Source organism: Ochotona curzoniae, unplaced genomic scaffold (assembly GCF_017591425.1).
Source record: "Ochotona curzoniae isolate NIBS_2020 unplaced genomic scaffold, NIBS_Ocur_1.0 contig_430, whole genome shotgun sequence".
NCBI classification, from domain to species: Eukaryota; Metazoa; Chordata; class Mammalia; order Lagomorpha; family Ochotonidae; genus Ochotona; species Ochotona curzoniae.
In genome coordinates, this window is record NW_024466219.1 from 11,649,151 (window position 1) to 11,661,277 (window position 12,127).

Below are 12,127 nucleotides of genomic sequence, written 5' to 3' on the forward strand. Positions count from 1 at the left end.
TCAGTCTCTGAGAGGGAACGTTATAGGAGATTGCCAATCATTTATTTAAAAAAAAATTTTTTTAATTTCAATTTGAAAGGAGAGTTACAGAGAGAGAGGGGGAGACAGAGATCTTCCATCCACTGGTTCACTCCCCAATTGGCCACAAACTGGCCAGGGCTGGGCCTGTCTGAAGCCAGGGGCCAGGAGTTAATGTCAGGCCTCCCATGTGAGCGCAAGGGCCCAAGCACTGCAGCCATCCTCCTCTGCTTTCCCACGCCACAAGCAGCTCTGGCTCCCAGGGGAGCAGCTCAGACATGAACCACGCCCACATGGGATGCCAGCTCCATATACGCAGATTAGCATGCTGCACCACCACACTGGCCTAGCACTGGCTTACTTTGGTAAGCAGAATGGTTTCCGGCAGGGCCATATTAACATATGTTGATGTGACCAGTGATGTAACAGGAAAAATACACATCATTATTGATTTAAAAAGCAGTGGTAGGGCCCGGCGCGGTGGCGCAAGTGGTTAAAGGTCCTCGCCTTGCACGCCCGGGATCCCATATGGGTGCCGGTTCTAATCCCAGCAGCCCCACTTCCCTTCCAGCTCCCTGCCTGTGGCCTGGGAAAGCAGTCGAGGACGGCCCAAAGCTTTGGGAACCTGCGCCCGCGTGGGAGACCCGGAAGAGGCTCCTGGCTTCGGATCGGCATAGTATCGGCCCGTTGCGCTCACTTGGGGAGTGAATCATCGGATGGAAGATCTTCCTCTCTGTCTCTCCTCTCTGTATATCCGCCTTTCCAATGAAAAAATAATAAAAATAAATCTTAAAAAAAAAAAAAAAGCAGTGATAAATAACATAATGCCATACATACTAAAAGTCATTCAGTTTTATATATTTATTAAAATCCAATTATGTTTCTATATTAAGTATTTAGCTTTTGATTTAATGAAGAAAATGAGAGAATCATGAACTAGAAGGCTCTAACCACCTGGCCTGTGAAAACAATCAAGAACAAAAACCCCTACCTTGGTCTGGGTCATCACCAGGGTGAACACTGAATGCGAGCGCGAGCTTTTATCATTCATCCCCGTGGCGGCCGTCGCCCGCTGCTTGTTTCCCAGTTCCAGCCAACTCTAGCAACAAAGGGGGAAGGGAAACCAGATGACCAATCAGCAGTTTATTGCAAAAACAAATGAAGGAACAGTGAAGAAAGCCCATTCATAATTACTTTATAAGACGAAATGAGTGTTTATCTTTGAATAACACGCATCCTCACTGCTTCCTTCTGTCAGACACAGGAATCGCCTTTGAAAGGCCGTTCCTACAGTCCAGGCGGACAGCATGGCCAATGCTTACTTTGAACTCAGAATAGCAATTATTTGCTGAATACTTTTTATTAAAAATTAAATAAAATCAGTTTTTATTAAGAATATTAAATATTTATGCAAACAGCAATCAAAGAGAAATGATCTTATGAACATGCATATCTTATCTAGTGAAATAAAGACAAAATATAACCAATCTTACCTTGATATCAGAGTAAGAATTAACAACATTCCTATGTTGATGAAGCAAAAAGACAAACTCTATGTTACTGAAGATTATATTCATATTCTCAAAAAACAGACAACAACCTTTCAACTACAGGATTCCTCTCTGCAGATCCCCATGACTCAAGGCACAAACATGATTACACTAAATTTCCCAGAATCTTATATTTGCCTTACAACTAAAGGACAGGAAATAAAATGATGCTAAATTTTATCAAAAAGAATGCTTTCTTTAAAATTGCTACTAACACACCTTAGTATCTGACTTTATATTGAAGTCTAAATCATGAAACCTTAAGACATACTTTAACATAGAAGATTTCATAATGTTTGCAAAAAATGAAACTGGAAACTAAGTTCAGCTTGGCACAGTTTAAGTTCTTGCTCAGTTTGGTTTTTGTTGTTGTTTTGTTTTTGTTTTTCACAGCACACATCTCCATGCTGCTTCACAGACCTATACCCTGGCTAGGTGTCTGGACATGACTGAATGAGTGTGGATGCCAACAGATGCCTCGATGAGGAAATGGGACTGCATGCATACTCAAGCAAAGCATCTGGAATGCTCAAAGACCCTCCGCACGCATCAACACCTTAACTCATCTCCACACCTTCTTCCTTCCACAGTTTAAATCAATAGGGGAAAAAAGCAGCTTGAGAGGAAGATATTAACTTAAAAGGAGAAGCAGAGAACTGAGAGCAAGAAAAATCAAATTCATGTCATGCTCAGTGTAACTAACATGGTGTGCCAGGTATTTCCCAGGAGTCAACACACTGTGTTCGGGAAGAGAAGGGTGTGTGACCAGGTGACGCCATGGGCTTGGCAACCAGGGCGGCAAAAGCAGTAAGCACTGCGGAGGGCGACGCTCCTCACTGCCTTCCTCCCCTTGCTGCTGCTGAGGCCAGCACTTACATCGACAGCGCTTCCACGTACGGTCCAGAGACTGGATGCTCCCTTACTCTGAGCTGGAGGACAAGCACAGCGTTGTTTACAACACGGCAGATATTCCCGTAAAATTCTAAACCATCTTTTTTTTTCTATATTTTGAGTTAAAGGTAAAATTTATCCTAGAGATAGATGCAAAGGTTTTCATAATAACTAGTACATAATATTAAGAAACTGGTTCAACACCCAAAACTATTTATAGTAGTACAATACACAGCAACATACGACAACAACAAATGTCTCACTGGTTTTTTTTGAATTAAATTTTGCATGAGCTATTATTTATATGCTTTTAAATATATTCCTAAAATGCAGTTACTAAACTTCAAAAATTTACATTTTTACAGTTTAATTTACACCTGAAACTCTGTGACCATACATTTTAAAATATTTTATGAAGGCACTTGAAAACAGTCATGGAAAAATGCAATTAAAAACTTGGCTTATTATAATGTCAAAATAAATGAATAAATAAACAACCTTGAAATCCTTGCACACGATTTTCTCATACTATACATTTCCCATGAATTCTCAAAGTACATTTGTAGAGGTCACAGAAGAAAATATCCAGTTTTATTTGCAGGCAAATGACTTCAATTTTTTATTTCTTATGCTCCAAAGTCATTTGAAAAACTAAAAATTTTAATTTCAAAGAGAACTTTTAAAAGTTATTTGTGAAACTTTTTCACAAACCATTTACAAAATATCAATTTGCCGCAAAATCTACTAAAACATATGTTCTACAATAAAAGTACAACTTTACAAATTTACTGCTTTTAGGCTTACAGGCTACCACACTGGTCTTTGATTTAACATGATCCAACTAAATTCTGGAACAACTGATTTTTCAAAATATTTGTTTAAATCAAAAAGTGATCAAATTTTGATAATGAATTGAGCTTATACTAATGATATTGTTCGGTTTATTTTCAAGATAACAATATAGTTGGACTGTGGATCCCAAGAATTTGCTGTCATATCACAGCATTTCAGGAAAAACTAAAGTGCTGTCATCTGTAGACCTCACCTAATTACTCAAACTTGTAAAAAGAGAAATTAAAAGGCCCAGCGGCGTGGCCTGGTGGCTAAAGTCCTCGCCTTGAATGTGCCCCAGGATCCCATGTGGGCGCTGGTTCTAATCCTGGCAGCTCCACTTCCCATCCAGCTCCCTGCTTGTGACCTGGGAAAACAGTGGAGGACTGCCCAAAGCTTTGGGACCCTGCACCCGTGTGGGATACCCGGAAGAGGTTCCTGGATCCTGGCTTCGGATCGGCATAGCATCGGCCGTTGCGCTCACTTGGGGAGTGAATCATTGGACAGAAGATCTTTCTCTCTGTCTTTCCTCCTCTCTGTATATCTGACTTTGCAATAAATAAATAAATCTTTTTTAAAAAGAGAGAAATTAAAAACAAAAAATAATAAATTGTTTTAATCTTACCGGCTGCTTTCTTTGCCCATTTTCACCTTTACCAACCAAAAGATCATGAATTTTTTCATTATATACTTCAAAGAAGCTCATCTCCAGGTGATAGCTGACCTAGCAGGAACAGAGACAGCACTGAGTCTATTTGACAATTTTTCACATAATTTGCAGATCATATATCTGAAACGAATCTAGCAACCAGGACAGAATACAAAACTTCTCCAAGTCAAGAGCAAAAAAGACAATTATGGGGCTTAAATTCAAACTAGGGCAGCCCATGATCTCAACCTCTCATTACACCGCACCCCTCAGCTGAAAACGCCAGCCTGTGGAAAACCCGGACCCAGTGCTGCGCGACTTGCCCAAGTCTCCTGTCTCTTATTTTACATTCTCTCTCTCTCCTAATTTCCATTTCCTTTCAATTATTTTCCTTCTAAGGTCTGGAAGACACAATGGATGACTCAGTCCCACATGCCCAGTTTTCTCACTCACATATTCCTACTAAACCTGGACCTGAATCAGATTTGAGCTGAAATTCTCCAGACCACCAGAGCCTCCTCCTTATCTTCTTTTCCATTTAATCACTGTGGAGGAGAAGTTCAGGGAAGTAACTGGAGAAGGTGCTGATGTCTCCCCATCCCCAGGGATCCAGGGTATACTTAATTCTGCTTCTCTGGTCAGGTTCCCATCAACAGCCAGTCTAGCTCTCCAACCAGGCACCAATCCCCGTCTCCCTCCTCCTCCATTTGCAGCAGTCAAGCCTCACCAGCACTGCTAAGGTCTCCTTTGCTCTCCACCCACACTGTCACCACTGCGGTTCCTCACACATCTTTCAAGGGCAAATATGCTCGTTCTTTTTGTGCTTCAAACCCTTGCGCAGGAGTGAGCGTCTGAGCCAGTAGTCCAAATGCCTGCACTGTGCATCAGAGAGGCTGGGCTCCACCCTGCCGTCTAGTTCCGGAGCCCAGCTTCGGCCCGACGAGGACCCCTCAAATACATCCTGCCACCCACATGAGAGACCTGGCTGGAGTTCCCAGCTCCTGGCTCTCGCTTAGCATACGCTGCTATTTGGGGAGTGAACAGAGAATATGAGCTCTCTTGGTTTTCTAGCCCGCCAATTTTTAAAAACCCTTGCAGGGCCCGGTGGCGTGGCCTAGCGGCTAAAGTCCTTGCCTTGAACACGCCCCAGGATCTCATATGGGTGCCGGTTCTAATCCCAGCAACTCCACTTCCCATCCAGCTCCCTGCTTGTGGCCTGGAAAAGCAGTTGAGGACGGCCCAAAGCCTTGGGGTCCTGCACCCATGTGGGAGACCCAGAAGGGGTTCCTGGTTCCCAGCTTCGGATTGGCGCAGTACCGGCCGTTGCGCTCACTTGGGGAGTGAATCATTGGACGGAAGATCTTCCTCTCTGTCTCTCCTCCTCTCTGTATATGTGACTTTGTAATAAAAATAAATAAATCTTCAAAAAATAAAAACCCTTCCAGAGCCTTCTACAATCATGAAGGCATGTTCTGCAAAGCCCTTTGTGAGCAAATGCTTCCCCTCTCCAGGATGATCTCTTGTTACCCTCGAATTCCACGCTCGAGACAAAGTAAACAATTTCGACTCCCAAAGGCTCTGCACTTTCTTGTTTTCAGACCTTTGTACATCTATTCCCTCTGCCTGGAATGTGCTGCCTCGGCTTTCTCACGCTGCTAACTGCTGCATCCTTCACAAATAAACTTAGCTGCTCCCTGCCTCCAATCTGGTATCTGGAGGTGGAGCTTTGGGAGGCAGTGGGGGGTAGTTGTGACGGGACCACAAGGAAGAGGAACGTGAGCTGGCACATGCCTGTCTTCTTGTCACATGGTGCTCTCTACCAAGTTATAACAAAGCAGAAAGGGCCTCACCAATCACAGCACCTTGACACTGATCTGCAAAGCCAAGAACAAAAGAACATCCCCGAAACATCCCTGGTCAACCCGGGCCTCTGCCTGACACACAGAACACTCCCGGTCGTCCCGGGCCACTGCCTGACTGCACAAATGCAGGCAACAGTGCGCATGCCAAGGTGCCCTCTCCCACACAAAAGGAAACAGAGCAAAGAGGGCACATCAGATGGCCCCTCTACCACTGTGTGTCCACCAGGAAGAAATGATTCTGAAGTCTAAATTCCAAATCCCTACCTCCAGTTTTCACATCACTATGCCAAAGGAGTGACCCAGAAATGAGAACACCGCCTTAGATTTAGCATTTCCCTGGAGGTGATGACTGGCTTGCACATACCTCTTGGGTTTGTTTTTTGCCTACTTGAGCAAAAAGTTCTTCACAAAATCTTGGGATTATTCCTGGTTCTTCGCTAAATCCCATCATCCTGAAACACACATCATGGACAAAGGGAAACACTCATTAGTTTTGAGCTTTTCTTTTTTTTTATTTTTTAAATTTGTTTAATATTTTCTTTTTTTAAAGATTTACTTACTTTTATTGCAAAGTCAGATATACAGAGAGAAGAGATAGAGAGGAAGATCTTTCATCCCATGATTCACTTCCCAATTGAGCCGCAATGGCCAGTGCTGTGCCAATCCGAAGCCAGGAGCCAGAAACCTCCTCCAGGTCTCCCACATGGGTGCAGTATCCCAAGGCTTTGGGCCGTCCTCAACTCCTTTCCCAGGCCACAAGCAGGGAGCTGGACGGGAAGTGGAGCTGCTGGGATTAGAACCGGCACCCATATGGGATCCTGGGGCACATTCAAGGTGAGGACTTTAGCCACTAGGCCACGCTACCTGGGCCCTAGTTTGAGCTTTTAATGCACACAAAAATTTGAAAGACAGAGTGACAGAGACAGGAAGAAAGGTTTTCCATTCACAATAGCCAAAGCCAAGAATCGAGTCCTTCGGGGACTCCCACATGCTGTGCTCCTCGGCTGCTGCCTTCCCAGTGTCAGCAGGAAGCTGCAGCTGGGACTCAAACCAGTGACCCATTCGAGATGCCAACGTCATAACCAGAGGTTTAACCTACTGTACTACAACACCGGCCCAGTTTCAGGGTTTAAAATGATTCGTGTGGATTTTCTGCCTTTGCTTGTATCGACAATGCCATATGATAGCTAAATAACAGAAAGTTAAACCTGCAACTAACTGCTAGTACGGTGATACTATGGGGAAAATGGGGACGGAGGAAAGGCAGGGAGCGGGGGAACCCCTATGCCTACAAAGATGTATCATGAAAAACAATAAAAATATAAATTTTTGGGCCCGGCGTGGCGGCCTAGCAGCTAAAGTCCTCACCTTGAACACCCTGTGATTCCATATGGGCATCGGTTCTAATCTGGGCAGCTGCACCTGTGGGGGAGACCTGGAGGAATCCTGGCTTCAGATCGGCATAGCACTAGCCACTTTCACTCACTTGGGGAGTGAATCATTGGACAGAAGATCTTCCTCTCTATCTCTCATCCTCTCTGTTTATCTGACTTCACAATAAAAATAAATCAAATCTTTAAAAACAATTAAAAAATAAATTTTAAAAATGATTCTTACAGAAAGAATTAAGGTACAAGTGCAAAACAGGCCATTTAAACCTCACCATTAACATATGAATCTGGGCTCTAAGGCCAAATCTGCCTAGGTCTACATCTAAGTCGTTAAATTTATCACTTACTAGCTTTTTGATCCACTAAACCTCCATTTCCTATTCTGTAAAAGGGAATTTTCAAAAGTGTCTAATCCAGTGCTCAGTGTGACAGCCTAGTGGCTGAGGTCCGAGCCTTGCATGCACCAGGATCCCATATGGGTGCCAGTTCATGTCTTAACTGCTCCACTTCCCATCCAGCTCCCTGCTTGTGGCCTGGGAAAGCAGCAGAGGATGGCTCAAAGCCTTGGGACCCTGCACCCACGTGGGAGACCCAGAAAACGCTCCTGGCTCCTGGCTTTGGATCAGCTCAGTTCCAGCCATTATGGCCACTTGGGGAGTTAGCCAGTGAACGGAAGATCTGTCTTTTCTTCTCTTTTTATATCTGCCTTTACAAAAATAAATATTTAAAAAAAAAAAAAAAGGTGTCTAATTCAGTGTGAAGCCCTACGCATAGAGTCTATACTATAGTAAGAACTCAACAAATGTTAGCTACTAAAATTCTGGGTTCTGGGACTGGCACAATGGCTCAACAGGCTAACCCCCCACCTTCAAACACTAGCATCCCATTTGGGTGCTGGTTCGTGTCCCAGCTCCACCACTTCTAATCCAGGACTGGGAAACAGTGGAGGATGGTCCAAGTCCTGAGGAATCCACACCGCCAAGGGAGACCCAGAGGAAGACCCAGACATCAGCACCTGTAAGGGAAAGATTAGCCAACAGAGCCATTGCACCAGACCCTAAATCTGCCTTTCTGATAAAAATAATTCTTAAACAATTTTGAGTATCTCCTTCTAGGTTAGGAACTATTACCATAGCTACTGCTTATCAGAAGTCATCCTTCTAATCCTCAAGACACTGTTCCAAGATAGTCTCTCTGGGTTTCAGTTAACACAAGAACTATAAGTTACAGTAAAATGCAGCCAATTATACTGTTCAAGGTAAACCCAGACATTGGAAAATTTGCTCCAATTTACACAACTTGTATAAAAACAGGAGGAGACCTGAGCCCAGGTCTAGGTGGCCTCCAGACCATGTTCTTCCTACTAACCACGGTGCCATCTAACGTTCCTGGTCAACTGTGTGTCACGACTCACGTGTAGGACTTCCCAGAGCCAGTCTGACCGTAGGCAAAGAGGCAGGTGTTGTAGCCTTCGAAAGCTCTCTCCAAGAGAGGCGCTGCTAGCGCCTCATAGACAGCCGCCTGGCTGGCGTAGCGCGGATGAGACTCGTCAAAGGACCAGAAGGACAGGGCGTAGGTGAACGTGTGCGCTTGTTTCATGTCAGGGTGCTCCACGCAGATTTCATCCCCATTCAGGAAGACCACCTGGGATGCATTTTCAATCTTTTCTCTTTAAAAATAAGCACAAAGGAAAAAAAAATCAAGTTATGGTCATTATTACAGGTACTATTCCCATAAAAGGCAAATACAACATTCCTCCAAGGCAAGGTAATTCTGCAGCTTTATGAAATGAGCAACCAATTCTAGTAGATTTCCAAAATACATTTGTCACAACTCAAACGGAAAATATGCTTCCAGATTTCTTCATAAGAAAACCTGATTGATTTATAAAAGGCTCTTTTTTTTTTCTTCTTTAAGTATACCTTTTCCCATTTCACTTATTACACTCTACCCCTATTTGGAAACATCATTATTACAAAGAAGTTTTAGGGACAAATCTGCATAAAGCTGGCTGCATAAAACAACAAACTCAGGGTCAAATACGTTTGAATCCCAAGCTCCTTCTAGCTACTACTGTTGTCACTGTCGACCCAAAGGTCCCTCCTCCTCTAAGCTCGCGCCCCTAAAGTGGTGCACCATGTACCAGCTACCATCTGCCTCCAGGTGCATCATCTTCCAGCTCCGACTCGGGCAGCATCTTTCACTCCAGAGCATCACTCCTTGCCTGGGCCCCGACATCCTCCCCGCTCCTCACTGCCCTCCAACCCTCCCCAAGATCCTACTTTAAAGACCGGCCATCAGCCTCAACAGTTTAGCAGTGCCACCCTCAGCAACCCCGCCTTCTGGGCATGTCTGATGAGTCTGCCACTAGGCACCTGATCCCCTCTTCTTCTAACTTACACAGGTACACAGCATCAAGTTAAAAACTACCACCTCTGTTGACCATCTCAACACTACCCCTAACCTCTGACTGTCCAGTCCATAATCACTTTTAGACACAGATTTTTTTTCCCAGCAAAATCAAATCTAATAAATCACTACACTTATAACCCACTCTTTGTTACTCAGATGGAGAAGGAGATGATCACCAAATTGAGTTTCGGAAGGCTCTCTCTGGGAACGGGTGCCCAGTGAAAGCTCTTTATAGTGGAAATTTACAAGATTCCGGCACACACTGCAGCTTTGAAAGCAGGTTGCATTAAACACCTGAGTGGCTCCTACTTTTCAAAATATTTAGAGTAACTTATATGCACAAAATAAGAGGATTTCAACTTTTTCTTTACAGTTAATCACAAAAAGTTATCTACCACATACTATCGCTAAGATATTGACAACCACTGTGGAGATGCACGGATATGTGCTGAGGTGGGGAGGATCCGCACTCCCCCCATGGGGAGGAGTACGTACCACGCGGCTGCCTACCTCTTGCTGAAGGGTCTCACGCGGACTGCCACGGTCACTTGACTGTTCTCTACCTTTAAGGTGTCTGCCTCCTCACACGTATCCTGCGCTGCACTGTCTTCTTCCGGAGGGAGTGTGCTTTCCTGTGACCTTGCCCTCTGACGGCCCAGAAAAGAACTTCCTGGCCTTGGGTTCACCGGAAGGCCAGCTGCCCTGGTCCTGAGCATCGGTGTAGCTGGGCTCTTGAACCGAGGTGTGCTGCACTTCGGAGTCAAGGTATGTTCTGCTAAACACTTAGTAGGTGTTTTCTTCTCCAAGTTTCCACATTTATTTAAATTTTTCCCAACGTCCTTCCCAGCACTTGCCCATGCTCTGCTGCCCAACTGGTTCTCAATAACCTTCACTGCAGAGGGCCCTGACCTAATGTCACCCTGGCTCAGGGAGGCAGTGGGTGCTGCACCACCCAGGCACTTCAGGGAGCCACCTGCAGTCGCCGCTCCGAGGGTGGAAAGCAGCTCCCGGCGTGTCTCAGGAGCCGTCACTGGGAGGTCTCTCGGGCCCTCGGCTGTGGGCACAGAGCACAGGTCCAGCGGGTTCCGAACATCACGCTCACTCGCCACCCGTGTCCCCGCTTCCTCGGGAGCACAAGCCTTCACGGCTTCAGCTCTCACGCTCTGCGCGGCCTTCTGCTTTTCCACACAGCTCGTCTTGGCCCGACGCTGTAGGGAAAGACGTGTTTCTCCTGGTTGTTCTGCGGGGTCTCCCAACTCACTCCCCAGCAAGGACGACTCTTTGTGCCTCGTGGCTCTCCTCTGGAGCATCCATCTGCCCGCAGGGTTAGGGCTCACAGGGATATCTCCTGTCTTTTTACAGGCAGAAATAACATAGGAGCAGTCAGTGCCTTTGATTTTACTCGCAGACGTCAGTAGCGGACCAGCTTGTTCATCCCCTGACATGTGTGGCTTCGCGGTCTTCTTATATCTGAGGGCGCTCAGGCTGCAAGGCACATCAAGGATCTGGCTGCTATTTCCAGGATGAGCAGACATTTTAACAGTAAGTTCAAGAACATTCCTGAAGAACCTAAACTCTTCTTTGGATGGTCATTTGATTTCCAACCATTTCTTACACACCGCTTCCCCAAAATATCTGTTAACCTACAGCAAAATAGGGAGGAAAAAAAGAGTTAAACTGCACATACTTCAAAAAGCCTTTAAGAACAGAGAAACTCCACAGAGGAATCTTCTCACAGACACACTTTACAACAAACCCTAATCTCCAACTCGGATGTCATTCCCAGCAAGTTCAGACAAATCTATCCCCTCAAAAAATGTAAAAGCATTATTGAAAACAAAACAAAAAACAACTTTTACTTCAGTTGTGTAGTGACATCTCATTGGAGGAGATGATATTCTGCCAGCTCTACTTTCAGACCAAGGATGGTCTCCCAATGAAACTGTTGAATTTATCTGGACAATAAGATGCTGGACTCTCCGCATGGTCCATACCCGCAATGAAGGAATCATGAGGATATGATCTGTACTATGTAACAATATGGAGGAATTCAATATGGGGGGAGGGCTTGGGGAAGGGCTGGGGGAATCCCAGAGCCTAGGAAACTGAGTCATAAAATGATACAAAATTTTTTTAAAACTAGTTTAAAAAAAAAAAAACTTTCATTTCCTTATGTCCCCCTAGTGGGCCAGGCCCTCAGATAGATGCTGCAGTTTTCAAAGACAAGAGCCCTCCTGATTTGCTTAGCCGAGGGAACAGGTAACCCTTGACACGGGCCAAATATTTCAGACGACTGAATGTAAGTGCAAGTCAACAGCATGGGGGGGTGGGCAGGGGAACGACTAAGTAAACCCTACAGCTAAGTGGGAACCTGGAATACATACAGTATTTCCACAAACACCTGTCGGATGTCTGCTGCGAGTAGAAAATCTGGAGGCGGAAAACTGACAGGTGTCGCAAGGCAGATCGTTGTCAAAGGCTAAGTAAGTATGAGAAGCACTCTAAATTAACTGCCTGGGCACT

General features: G+C 45.0%; 1 protein-coding gene across 1 annotated transcript in view; it reads right to left on the reverse strand.

Annotated features, from left to right (window-relative positions):
- Window positions 1-11,171, reverse strand: part of KIF14 (kinesin family member 14) — a 48,842-nt gene extending 37,671 nt beyond the window's left edge. The window contains exons 1-7 of the mRNA XM_040985782.1: window positions 10,115-11,171; window positions 8,607-8,861; window positions 6,166-6,253; window positions 3,916-4,014; window positions 2,445-2,497; window positions 1,512-1,542; window positions 1,010-1,117 (exon numbers count right to left, since the gene is read on the reverse strand). Of these exons, the coding sequence (XP_040841716.1) occupies window positions 1,010-1,117; window positions 1,512-1,542; window positions 2,445-2,497; window positions 3,916-4,014; window positions 6,166-6,253; window positions 8,607-8,861; window positions 10,115-11,139 (1,659 nt within the window). The 5' untranslated portion in view covers window positions 11,140-11,171. The remainder of the gene's footprint in view (window positions 1-1,009; window positions 1,118-1,511; window positions 1,543-2,444; window positions 2,498-3,915; window positions 4,015-6,165; window positions 6,254-8,606; window positions 8,862-10,114) is intronic.
- Between the last annotated feature and the right edge of the window lie 956 nt (window positions 11,172-12,127).